Source organism: Hyla sarda, chromosome 12 (assembly GCF_029499605.1).
Source record: "Hyla sarda isolate aHylSar1 chromosome 12, aHylSar1.hap1, whole genome shotgun sequence".
In the NCBI taxonomy this organism is placed as follows: domain Eukaryota; kingdom Metazoa; phylum Chordata; class Amphibia; order Anura; family Hylidae; genus Hyla; species Hyla sarda.
The window spans coordinates 10,346,492-10,359,638 of NC_079200.1; the positions used below are offsets into that span (position 1 = coordinate 10,346,492).

At 47.5% G+C, this 13,147-nt stretch overlaps 1 protein-coding gene across 2 annotated transcripts in view; it reads left to right on the forward strand.

The window, feature by feature from the left end:
- The window catches only part of BRCA1 (BRCA1 DNA repair associated), a 156,934-nt gene that overhangs the window by 41,720 nt on the left and 102,067 nt on the right, over positions 1–13,147 (forward strand). For both annotated transcript variants that reach the window (XM_056548408.1, XM_056548409.1), the window contains 2 exons: positions 3,160–3,262; positions 5,723–5,771. In XM_056548408.1, coding sequence (XP_056404383.1) covers positions 3,160–3,262; positions 5,723–5,771 — 152 coding nt within the window. The remainder of the gene's footprint in view (positions 1–3,159; positions 3,263–5,722; positions 5,772–13,147) is intronic.

Sequence of the window (13,147 nt, forward strand, 5' to 3'; positions counted from 1 at the left end):
GGTCCCGCTGCTGGGCCCCCCTCCACGGTCACGCCCCCTCCATTCATGTCTATGGGAGGGGGCGTGTCATCAGACACTCCCCCCTCCCATAGACATAAATGGAGGGGGCATGGCCGTGACGTGACGATCACGGCCACCGGTTCCAAGTGTTCTGAACAAAATGTTCAGAATGCCGGAGCACCCGAGTACCCCTATAAGGCGAAACAGAATGAAATTTAGATGTAAATATAGCACCGTTCAGTATAGGTTAAAGGGGTACTCCGGTGAAAACAACTGGTGGCAGAAAGTTAAACATATTTGTAAATTACTTCTTTTAAAAAATCTTAATCCTTCCAGTACTTATTAGCTGCTGAATGCTACAGAGGAAAGTCATTTATTTTTGGAACACTGATGACATCACGAGCACAGTGCTCTCTGCTGACATCTCTGTCCATTTTAGCAACCATGCATAGCAGCTGTAGGCTAAGGGCAGCATGGTGGCTCAGTGGTTAGCACTGCTGCCTTGCAGTGCTGGGGACTTGGGTTCAAATCCCACTAAGGACAACAATAAATAAAGCGTTATTATTATTATTATAACATCAGCAGAGAGAACTGTGCTCGTGATGTCATCAGAGAGCATTCCAAAAAGAAAAGAATTTTCTCTGTAGTATTCAGCAGCTAATAAGTACAGGAAGGATTAAGATTTTTTAATAGAAGTAATTTACAAATATGTTTAACTTTCTGCCACCAGTTGATTTAAAAGAAAAAAGGTTTTCACCGAAGTACCCCTTTAATAGTAAAATAGTATTAGTTTATAAATATTTTTATTCTTTCATGTGACTGAAGAAATTACCTTTTGCTACAATGTTAAAGGGGTACTCCGCCCCTAGACATCTTATCCCCTATCCAAAGGATAGGGTATGAGATGTCAAATCGCAGCAGTCCCGCTGCTGGGGAGCCCCGGGATCCCCGCTGCGGCACAGAGCGAGTTCGCTCTGTGCGTAATGACGGGCGATACAGGGGACGGAGCAGCGTGACGTCATGGCTCCACCCCTCATGCCATCACGGCCTGTCCCCTTAATGCAAGACTATGGCAGGCCCCTCCCATAGACTTGTATTGCCCGTCATTACGTGCAGAGCGAACTCTCTCTGTGCTGTAATGATAGCGCAGTGCCGCAGCGGGTATCCCGGGGGTCCCCAGCAGCGGGACCGCGGCGATCTGACATCTTATCCCCTATCCTTTGGATAAGGGATAAGATGTCTAGGGGCGGAGTACCCCTTTAAGCAGTGAGTGCACGACCTGTATAACGGTGTTTAAAGCGTACCCATCAGATCCAACAAAATTATTATAATTTTTTTTTTAAATATATCACTCAGTACCTAATCCTGGCCATGTACATCTATTTTTTGTGTCTAGCACCTTTTTTTTTTTATCACACTTTTAATTTAGCTCACTAGCATGAATGCCTCTCAAAGGGAGGGGGCGTGGCCTTGCTGTGCAGGTCTCCGCCCCCTCCCTGAGTATTCTGTCTGCTCACATCTCCCCTAGCATTAGGAAAACTACAACTCCCTGCTTGTCCTCACTGACAGGGGGAGGATTTTTCCTGCGCTCACAGCTGTCCATCAAGGAAGTGTGTCCATGACATAGGTGTCCAAGCAGGCGGGGGGTGTCCAAGCAGGCGGGGGGGGGGGGGGGACAGTTGTTTGACTTGCTTTTTCAGTATGAAATACTGAAAACTTTCTAATGAAAGCCCTTAGACCCTATTGGTTATACATGCTTCACAACATATCAGAAGTTTTTGTATCTGACAGTGCCCATTTTAATAGTGTGTCCTATCGAAATAACTCTACACACAGACATTAATGACTACACCTTGGCAACAAAAGTGAGGACACCCCTAAGGGCAATGTCCAAATTGGGTCCAAAGTTTCAGTACCTTGTGGGCACCATTATTTTCCAGCTCTGCTTTAAGCCCCTTGACCATGGAGTTCACCAGATATTTACCAGTTGGCACTGGAGTCCTCTTCTACACCTCCATGACCACATCACTGAGCCATGGATGTTAGAGACCTTGCACTCCCCCTCCTTTTATTAGAGGATGGGCCACCGATGGTCAGTTGGGTTTAGGTCTGGAGACATGCTTGGCCAGTCGATCACCTTTAGCCCCAGTACCAGCAGCTCTCATGCAGCCCCATCACCATGCTTGACTTGACAGGACACACTTGTCTTTGTTCTCCTCATCTGGTTGTCACCACACACACTTGTCACCATCTGATACAAATAATTTTATCTTGGTTTCATCAGACCAATGTCCTAAGTCCACTTGTCTTCAGCAAACTGTTTGCGCTTTCTTGTGCTTCATCTTCAGAAGAGGCTTCCTGTTGGGGTGACCAATCTGATGTAGTGTGTGGCTTATGGTCTGAGCATTGACAGACTGACCCCCCACCACCACCCCGCACCCCTTTTAACCTCTGTAGCAATGCTGGCATCTCTGATACATCTATATACTAAAGGCAACCTTTTGGATATGACGCTGAGCACGTGCACTCATCTAATTTGGGGAACCATGGCGAGGCCTGTTCTAAATGGAACCTTTCTGGTGAATTTACTGTATAGTTCTGTCCGCCTTGCTGTAGCTCAGGAGAGTATGGGTTGTTAATAATAATAATAATAATAATAATTTGTTATAATATAATAAGAAAGTTATAATAAAAATAAAAATTTATAGATTCTAATTGATGTATTATGTATTTTTAATTTATTATTAATAATAATAATAAATACATTAGAATCTATTAATTATTTTATTAATTATTTGTATTAATAATTATATAATAGATTCTAATGTGTGAATTTATTTATTACGGTATATACATTTAAAAATAATAATGGTCATAAAAAAAACCTTATCTCTAGGTAGAACACAACTTTTTTTTTTTTCTTGTACTTATTCTGATTTTGCTCCTTTTTATGCTGCTCTATACAGCAAGTACTCATCTGGACAGGGTTTTCTTTGCCTGCTGATACTGTACCTAATGTCACAGTATTACTATACATGTAACCCACAACCTATCAGCGTATGGCTGTTTTCTGTGATGGTTTTCGGTCTATGTATTGTAGCTCCTATGTTTTGCACTTCCTGTCTAGAAAGTCTTATGAATTTTTTGCTTTTGTTTCAGAAAAACGTTCCTGACGCACAGCCCCCCAGGGATGCAGACACGAGGAACCGCGAGCAACCGAAACATCAGAATAATGGGATCAAAGAACTGATAGCAGACTTTGGTGAGAACCAGTGATGTAAGGGGTTAAAAGAGATGGGGAAGGAGGCGGGATTTACTCATAACTGTTGCTAAACTACAACTCCCACTGCTGTCATGGCATGATGAGAGTTGTGGCTTGCAACAGCAAGAAAGCTGCAATGGTCTCTAAACTGTGGACCTCCAGCTGTTGCAAAACTGCAACTCCCAGCATGCCCGGACAGCCATAGTCATGCTGGGAGTTGCAGTTTTGCAACAGGTTGGAGACCACTGGTGTACTCTCCCCCCCCCACCCCACCCCTAGACATTGTGGGGGTCCCGCCACTGGGGAAAACGCCATCTCCCTGCTGCACCCGGCGTTCGTTTATAGCGTCGGGTGCAGCGCCGGAGGCTCGTGATGTCACGGCCTTGCCCCCTCAATGCTAGTCTATAGGAGGGGGCATGATGGCCGTCATGCCCCCTCCCATAGACCTGCATTATGGGGGCATGGCTGTGACGTCATGAGCGGACCGTGACATCACGAGCCTCTGCCCCGCATCGCTAGTCATCTGGCAAGGAACAAAGTTTGCGCAGTGCACAGTTTGTCTGGGGTGCTGCAGCCTTTGGATAGGGGATAGGATGTTCAGGGATGGAGTACTCCTTTAAGGATTTTTGGAGAAGGTATTATGAAGGCCCTTTCATACAGCTGATCAAGGCTGCTAGGAGTTGGACCCTCGCCATCATTATTATATAGCTGAATGATCCCTTTAAGTCCTTGTAATTCTTTCAAAATGGTTGCTGTAATGGGTGCACCGGTGTGGACCCGCTATGCTTCTCAGCCAGATTGCCTTTGGACCACACTAGGGAGCGGAATAGAAGTACTATTTTAGCTTTTCACACTTTTATCCTACTCCAGGATGAGGGCACGAGGTCGCTTCCCAAGAGTGGTCCCAGTGTGGGTAGCTGCTGTCTCATTGGATCAGGTGACATCTGTTCCTGATACTGGAGAGTCAGGCGTGGGTCCTGGGCAGGTGACAAGATAGCGTAGTCAAGCACAGTGTGGAGGAAGGCAACTCAGGTTCAGAGTCAGCAATCAAGAGTCGGTACAGTACACAGTGGTCAGGCAGAGGCAGAGTCAGGAGATCTGGCATAAGTCAGTACACAAGAGATCAGTATCGGCGCACCTGTATGATGGGCACAGAGAACCACAGTATTGCTCTAACACCACAGAGTGGTCATGACAGCAATTGCATGTCCAGGACATGCGGGGGGAGGGCGGCAAGTTTTTAGATTTGCAGGAGTCAGTATAGTACCCAGAAGTTAAGCAGAAGCAGAGTCAGGAGATGTGGCACAGGTCAGTACACAAGATATCAGGATGCGAACAACTTTGCAAATGGCACAAGAAAGCACACTATTTTTCAGCCACCACACAGCTGTCATGAAGGCGAGTGATGGGCCAGGACATGTGGAGGGGTGGCAGCAGGTTTTTGGATGTGCAGAGATTGTACAGTACACATGGGTCAGGCAGAAGCAGAGTCAGGAGATCTGGCACAGGTCAGTATACAAGATGTCAGGATCAGCACTATTGTGTTGGACCCAGAGAACCACAATATTGTTCATCCCCCCCCAGAACGGTCATGACAGCAAGTGGTGGGCAAGGACATGGGAGGCGGCAGATTTTTGGGTGCACATCATATGATCAGAGATGAACTGGTGCCAGAACGTTACAGATTTGTAAATTACTATTTAAACATATTAATCCTTCCAGTACTTATCAGCTGCTGTATGCTCCACAGGAAGTTGCAGTTCTTTCCAGTCTGCTCTGACATCTGTCTGTTTTAGGAACTGTCCAGAGTAAAAGCAGTTCCCCATAGCAAACCTCTCCTGCTCTGGACAGTACCTGACATGGACAGAGGTGTCAGCAGAGAGCACTGTGGTCAGACAGAAAGGAAATTCAAAAAGAAAAGAACTTCCTGTGGAGCAATATAGCAGCTAAGTACTGGAAAGATTAAGAATTTTTTTTATATAGGATTAATTTACAAACCTGTTTAATGTTCTGGCACCAGTTGATTTAAAAAAAATAGAAAGTTTCACCAGAGTACCCCTTTAACCTCTTCTTTCCTGATAGAAAGTCAAACAGATGGTCTTAGATGGACAAGGTCATCGCTGACTTCATCATTTCTGGTAGTTGCCGTTAGATCCCGTGACTACAGAATTCAGATATAGGATGATCCTACATTCTGTGGCACATAAAGGGTTGATATAGAAAAAGATAAGTCACTTGACACTTTACATTCCCAACACATATATTTCCATTTCAATCCCACAATGTAATAAAAAAGTTTTTGTTCTTTTCTTATTTATTGATTTATTTTGCAAAATCATCTGTAGCAACTACAGATGATTTAGCATTTTGCATCACTGGACTAATACGGCTACTCCTAACTACTTGATTTATGTTTTTAAAGCCAAAATCTTAATTGCCGCTTTAATTGTTTTGTTTTAGTGTCTGACTCCTCCGAAGATGATTTATTCAAGAAAGCCGGCAGTTTGGGGTAAGCAAAAGACAGTAACTTGTGAAAGCTAAAGAAGCGCTTTAAAGGGGCACTCCGGTGGGGAAAAAATGTTTTCCAATCAACTAGTGCCAGATTGTAAATGACTTCTATAATAAAATCTTAATCCTTCCAGTACTTATCAGCTGCTGTATGCACCACAGGAAGTTGTGTAGTTCTTTCCAGTCTGACCAGGGTGCTCTCTGCTGACACCTCTGTCCATGTCAGGAACTGTCCAGAGTAAAATCAAATCCCCATAGCAAACCTCTCCTGCTCTGGACATTTCCTGACAGGGACAGAGGTGTCAGACTGTAAAGGATTACACAACTTCCTATGGAGCTTACTGCAGCTGATAAGTACTGGAAGGATTAAGATTTTTATATAGAAGTAATTTACAAATCTGGCACCAGCTGATTTGAAAACCTTTGTTTTTCACCAGAGTACCTCTTTAACAACGCTGCCGCTCTCTTGCATCTGCTTTGCGATTGGTGTGTTATTAACAGAAGGTCTGGTATCTATTGAGCTATATCCTGCAGACCTTAAAGGGGTTTTCCAGAATAAAACTTTTTATATATATATATATATATATATATATATATATATATACAGATTTGTAAATTACTTCTATTAAAAAAAATCTTAATCCTTTCAGTACTTATGAGCTTCTGAAGTTGAGTTGTTCTTTTCTGTCTAAGTGCTCTCTGATGACACCTGTCTCAGGTCTGTCCAGAGGAGAAGCAAATCCCCATAGCAAACCTCTTCTACTCTGTGCAGTTCCCGAGACAAGCATGATGTCAGCAGAGAGCACTGTTGTCAGACAGAAAAGAACAACTTCAGCAGCTGATAATTATTGGAAGGATTAAGATTTTTTTTTTTTTTTTTTCTGATGAAACCTCATGATTTAATTTTCCAATAGTATGACAATTTGACAATAGTCCACCAACACATCAAGCTGCATTTATGTATAAAAGCTTGAGAACTCATGAGATATAGCTTCACCACTAAGCCTCGACATTGAAGAGACTACAGTTAACCCATAATATCTGAGATGTATTTTTTTTTTTTTTCCATTCAGAAGAATTTTATTAAGTGAGCAATAAACAAACAGTATCAAAGAGCATTGATTGAGTACTCAATGAGAATCCTCAGCAGTCGAATCAATAGAAAAAACAGCATGAAAAAGATAAGACAATGAACATCTGGTACAAAGTATCAATAGGAAAGGAATGTCATCTGAGGGCAACATACAATGCCGTGGATAGTAACAGTTTGTACTAGATCAAACAAGTAGTTAAACAGTCAATAAACATGTCTCTATATCCTTATGTGTTTAGGATGAGATAAAGGTCAGTGAAACGAGAAAAAAATAAAATAAATAAATAAATAAAATAAAAACAAATTAAAGGGGTAAAGGAAAAGAGCAGGGAAAGACGACAAGGGGAGAAGTATGGAGGGTTAGAAGAGGAGGAAGGAGAAACATCAGAACTCGGGTACTCACTTGAATCTCTACTCAAGGGCGCAGCCACCACCCCAACACTCCGGCCCCGGTCCACGAGAGGGCTACCTCACCCCCCTCAGATACCATCATCCGCCGCGTAGAGGGGCGAGTTAACAAAAGTGAGCCAGGGAAGCCAAATCGTAGTGTATTTCTCCTGTCTATCCGAGGAGTCTGCCATCAGTTCCTCCATACGGCACAAGAAGAGTACCTCCCTGTTCCATTCAGAAATGGTCGGGGGGCAAGGGTCTTTCCAATGTCTGGGTATGACAGTTCTCGCAGCCATGAGGAGGAAGTGTGCTAGTGCCCTAGAGGGGGTTCTCCTAGTAGCGGGTAGTATGGAAAGTAGGAGGGCTTTTGGGTGGTTCATGTAAGTCACACCAGTAATGGAGGCGATGTGGGCAACCACCACCTCCCAGAAACGGGCCAGTGAGGGGCACGACCACCAAATATGGGTCATTGTTCCACCAGGTGCGCCGCAACGCCAACATAAGTCCGGTACAGTAGGGTACATGCGGTGTAGAGTAGAAGGAACCCTGTACCACCGGGATAGTAATTTAAAGTTAGTCTCCTGCGCCCTACATGATACTGACAGCCGGTGACACATGGTAAAAGCAGTCGTCCAGTCCGAGGGAGCAAAGGTCTTGTGTAGCTCTGACTCCCACGCCCCCACATACCTTGGAGGCGATTGCTCAGCCCTATCCATAAATAAGCGATAAATTTGTGATACAGGCCTGAGGGGCGCAGAGTCAGAGACGCACATCTGTTCCAAAGGCGAGAGTGGTCTTGCCAGGAACAGGGTCTGTCCCATGGTCCGGATAAAATGATCTAATTGTAGGTATTGCATCTGGACTAGCGGTGTACGGGAGCGTTCAGGGACCAGTGTCTCATAGGGTTTCAGTCTCGTACCGTCCAAGAAGGTGTTAATCGGGAGGAACCCTCGTCCTGTCATCCCTAAAAAGTCAGTACGGTGTAAACCAGGAGGGAAGAGGGGGTTGCCAGTGACCGGGGTCAGGGGTCCACCTGGTACAATTAGCTCAGTTTTCGTTATATAGCGCCTATAGGTCGTGACCAGCTCCCTCAACACCCAGGGCAGAGTGCGGATGTATTCCCAGGACAGGGCATCTGGGGGCAACCAGGGGAAGGCGGACAGTTGTTTGCTAGTCCCCAACTCGGATCCCACCCATCTCTTGGACGCGTGACCGTGAAAGAGGTCCAGGAATCTCACCAGAGTGGCTGCAACATAATAGGCCTGACTGTCCGGGACCGCCAGGCCCCCCGCCCGCTTACTTCTCGTTAAGACTTGCCTGGCTATCCTTGACGGCCTGTTTGCCCAGATAAAGTCCCTAAACAGCTTGTTTATCTTTTTAAAGAATGCGGGGAGGAGGGTGACAGGCACAGTCTGGAATAGGTAGAGGAGTCTCGGGAGAACATTCATTTTAAGGATGTTCGCTCTACCCAACCATGAAAAGGTATCCCTCGTCCATCTCCGCAAGTCCCCCTCAATCGTAGACAGCAAAGGCTGAAAGTTAAGGGCATAACAGTCCGATAGATTCGCGGGCACCTGGACACCCAGATAGGTAATGGATGTGGAGGACCATCTGAAAGGGTGGGCTTCCTTAAGTCGAGTCACCAACTCCTCAGGGAGGGTCACATTGAGGGCAACACTTTTGGTCAGGTTGATTTTATGGTTACTAAAGTGAGAGTACGTCTCTATGGTCTGCAATATAGCTGGCAGGGAGACCAGAGGGTCCGCGACGTAAAGGAGCAAATCATCCGCGAACGCAGAGCAGGTGTGACTCTCCACCCCCTGTCGAAACCCAGTAATCGCAGGGTTCGATCTTAGGGCAATCAGCAGGTGTTCCATGCACAGAACATAAAGCAAGGGGGAGAGAGGGCACCCCTGTCTCGTACCGTTCCGGATTGGAATGGGAGATGAAAGGGAGCCGTTAATTCGCACCCTCGCCTGGGGGCTATCATATAGGGCCAAAATTCGTCCCAGCATTGAAGGGCCCAGTCCTATCTGCACGAGGACAGCATTCATGAACCCCCAGTCCACCCTGTCAAATGCCTTTTCGGCGTCAAGTGACAACAACATTAATGATTGGCTAGATGTCTTGGCCTGGTGTATGATGGAGTATGCTCTGACAGTATTGTCCCTGGTTTCCCTCGATTTAACAAAGCCAGATTGGTCAGGGTGGACTAGGGGACCAAGAACAGTGGCCAGGCGATTCGCCAACAGCTTGGCAAATAGTTTGGTGTCAACGTTCAACAAGGAAATGGGGCGGTAACTGGCACATAAATTGGGATCCTTGCCCTCCTTAGGTATCACTGCAATATGGGCATTCAGGGCGTCTCGCGGGAAATTAGATCTGAGGGAGATAGCATTGAACGCCCCGTGCAGGAGGGGGAGCAGGTCATCCCTCAGGGACTTGTAAAACTTGGCCGTGAATCCATCTGGACCGGGGCTTTTCCCCGATGACTGGTTCTTAATCACCGTGGCCAGCTCCTCCTCCCCAAACGGGGCCTCCAAGAGCCCAACGTCCTCCTCAGATAGTCTGGGGAGGGCTGTATCGGTAATATAGTCAGTCAGGCAGAGGTGGGGTGAGGTCGATGTCAGGGTGTCGGCGGGCGATGGGAGATTATAGAGATTGGTATAATAAGACTCAAAGGCGGCAAGGATATCCTTCGTAAGGAAGGACCTCCCAGTCTGGGACGTGGTGATTGACGGGATATAGAGCGCAGCTCTCTTGTCTCTCAGTGCCCTGGCCAGGAATCTCCCAGGTTTGTTTCCCCACTCATAGAAAGTCTTCGAGCAGTGCTGTCGGTAGTACTTGTAACCATCGTTAAGGAGGGTACAGATGTCGTGGCGGGTTTTGATGAGGGCACGTAGAGAGGATTCCTGTAGAGACCGCTTGTGTTGTGCCTCTAGGGAAGACAATGTTTCGAGAAGATGCCGCAGTCTCTCCGATCTCTCCTTTTTGAGGCGGGAGCCATGTCTGATCAGCACACCCCGCAACACACATTTAAGTGCTTCCCATTGGGTGGGGAGTGGCGTATCGTCAGAAACGTGATCAGTTCTGAAATGTGCTATGGTGGTTTTGAGATCGGACAGACAGAGCGTTTCAAGAAGTAGAGATTCGTTTAATCTCCAGTTATATTGCGGTCTGCTGAGGGTGGGGAAGAATATTGTGCAGTGGACCGGTGCGTGGTCAGATAAGAATAAGTTCCCAATTTGAGACGATGTCACTCTGGGTAAGTAAAAGTGAGGGAGGAATATGTAGTCCAGTCGGCTGTAAATGTTGTGGGGGCTAGAGTAGTATGTATAGTCTCGATCGGTGGCGTGCTGGAGCCTCCACACATCGCACAGCTGCATGGAGTGCAAAAGTTTCCTGAGTGTACTAAGTTGTCTATAGGAGACAGCAGAGCGCTGCGCGGAAGCATCCAGCAGGGGTTGTATAGCTAAATTCAAGTCGCCCCCCAATATCAACATGCCCTGTGTGAATGAGGACAATTCCTCTAGCGTACGTGTGAGGAATGAGATTTGTAGTGAGTTAGGGGCATAAATCGTCGCTACAGTCACCACCTGCTCCAAAACCGTCCCCTTAACAAACAGAAATCTGGCTTCAGGGTCGGTTCTGACGTCCAGGACCGAGAAGGGTAGGGAACGATGGAAACCAATCGAAACCCCCTTCGAGCGAGACTCAGAGTTTGTACTATGGAACCAGGTGGTGAAGTATCGACCCAGGCGATCTGGCATATGGCCTGTCTTAAAGTGAGTCTCCTGGAGACATAAAATTTTTGTGTGGTTTTTGTGTAAGTGGTATAGAATTTGGGACCTCTTTTCCGGGGTATTAAAACCCTGGACATTTAAAGTGGTTACCTTAACGTCCGACATGATGCTCGTAGTCACTGAGTCCGGAGGAGGGGGTTCGGAGTGCAGGGGTCAGCGGCAAGTCCCAAGTCCTAGATCGGGGGGCAAAAAGACACACAAGGGAAATAGAGAAAGTTAGGAAAAGGAAAAATAAATAAAAATACGGGGTCTGAAAAAGAAAAAGCAAGTGTACTTGCAAATAAATCTACCTGCAGCACTAGACGTCTGCGTATCTGGTGTATATAAACTACACCTACCCTAGTGGGGGGAAGGGTACGATGTGAAAGTATCAGAGCAATTTCTATAAATGCCCAACGAAATCAGGAAATAACTAGAACTATCGGCTGGGTCCGTCAATCCCAGGCCTCTACAACTGCTAAACAAAGGCGGCGGCATTTTGTGATACCACCGCCTAAACTCAAGATAAGGGGAGAGCAGCAGCAGCTCGTAGGAGAAATGCTACTGGTGGGGAGGTGGGGGAGTGGGGGGGAGGGGAAATGGAGGAGAGGGCAGGGGGAAAGGTGTGGGGGGGGGGGCAAGAAGAGGAGGGTGTGGGGGGCGGAGAGGGAATGGTGGAGAGGGCGGGGGGAAGGGATAGGTGGTAGAGAAGGAGGGGGGGAGAAGGAAGAGGTGATGGAGAGGGTGGGGGGGGAGGAAGAGGTGGTAGAGAGGGAGGGGAGGGGGGTAGGAAGAGGTGGTTGAGAGGAAGGGGGGGGAGGAAGGGAGAGTGGGTGGGAACTAGATTATGACAGGAGTATAGTCATTGATAGGGCCGGTAGAAAATCAGGTGGCCCACTGGAGGGTATGCAAGTGGTCAACAGCAGGCTCGGAGACAGTATTGGTCGTTGATGCGAAACTTAATCACAGTTCCATTCAATCACAGTTCCATTCCCCTCGACTCGGATCTGGTAGGCCGGCGTCTCCGAGGGAGCGGTTCCCCATCAGCCAGGCGCCGGTTCTGGGGGCGTTGTGAGGGTCTCAAGGTTGGGGGGGGGGCATAAGGGTCCCTCAGGTAGGCGATCCATTCAGGTAGCGCCAAAGGTGGGAGTCCCAGCGCAGTCAGGAAGGAAGAGAGGTCTCCCGGGTGACGTAAGGAGGCTGTCTGGTTTCCAGAGGTGGCATATAAGGCAAACGGGAATCCCCATCTATACGGGATGTTACGTTCCTGCAGGTGTCTCAGCAACGGGCGTAGTAGGGCCCTCTGCCTCAGTGTGCGGCGGGACAGGTTGGGATAAATTTGTAGGATAGCTCCATCAAAGTCTATGTCCCCTTGTAGGCGCACTTTCTGCATGAGTTGCTCCTTTACTGTGTATTTGTGGATACGGCAGATAACGTCTCGCGGTCGAGAAGGGTCCGTGCTGGGAGCCCTAAGAGCCCGATGGACTCTGTCGATTTCAATATGAGTAGTTGGTGGGTGTCCCAGTATCAGGTTGAAAATCCCGGTAACCGTGGCATGCGGGTCAGGCGTTCTGGTAGCCTCAGGAAGGCCCCGTATACGAACATTATTTCTCCGGTTTCTGTTCTCAATGTCGTCCAAGTGATCCGCAAAGGCGTGGTGTGTGGAAGTTTGAGCATTCAGAGCAGTTTGCATGTCCTTTAGTGAGACAGTAACAGAATCTTTAAAGTCCTCCAGAGCTCTAATCCTACCCTGCATGTCAGCTACATCGCGTTTAACAGGTTGCAAGTCCTGGTGCCAGGCAAATTTGAGATCTGAAGCCAATGCAGACATATCTGCTTTCGTGGGTAGCAGTGCCAGCAGTGCTTGTATTTCGGGGTGCCCCTTAAGGAGAGCCACCGCTTGGGCAGGTGGTGGGAGGGTGGAAGCAATGTTCATGTACTCCGGGGAGCCAGCAGGCACTTGACGAGACCCCTGGCCCTGCATACTTTGTCCCCTCTGTGGAGGCCCTTCAGAGGCCAGGTCCCCAGTCATGGCAGTCAGGTTATGGGCCAGGGAGGGCGACAGCCAGGGTGGGGATGCAGTGGGAGATCCCTGGATAAAGTGGGGGTCAT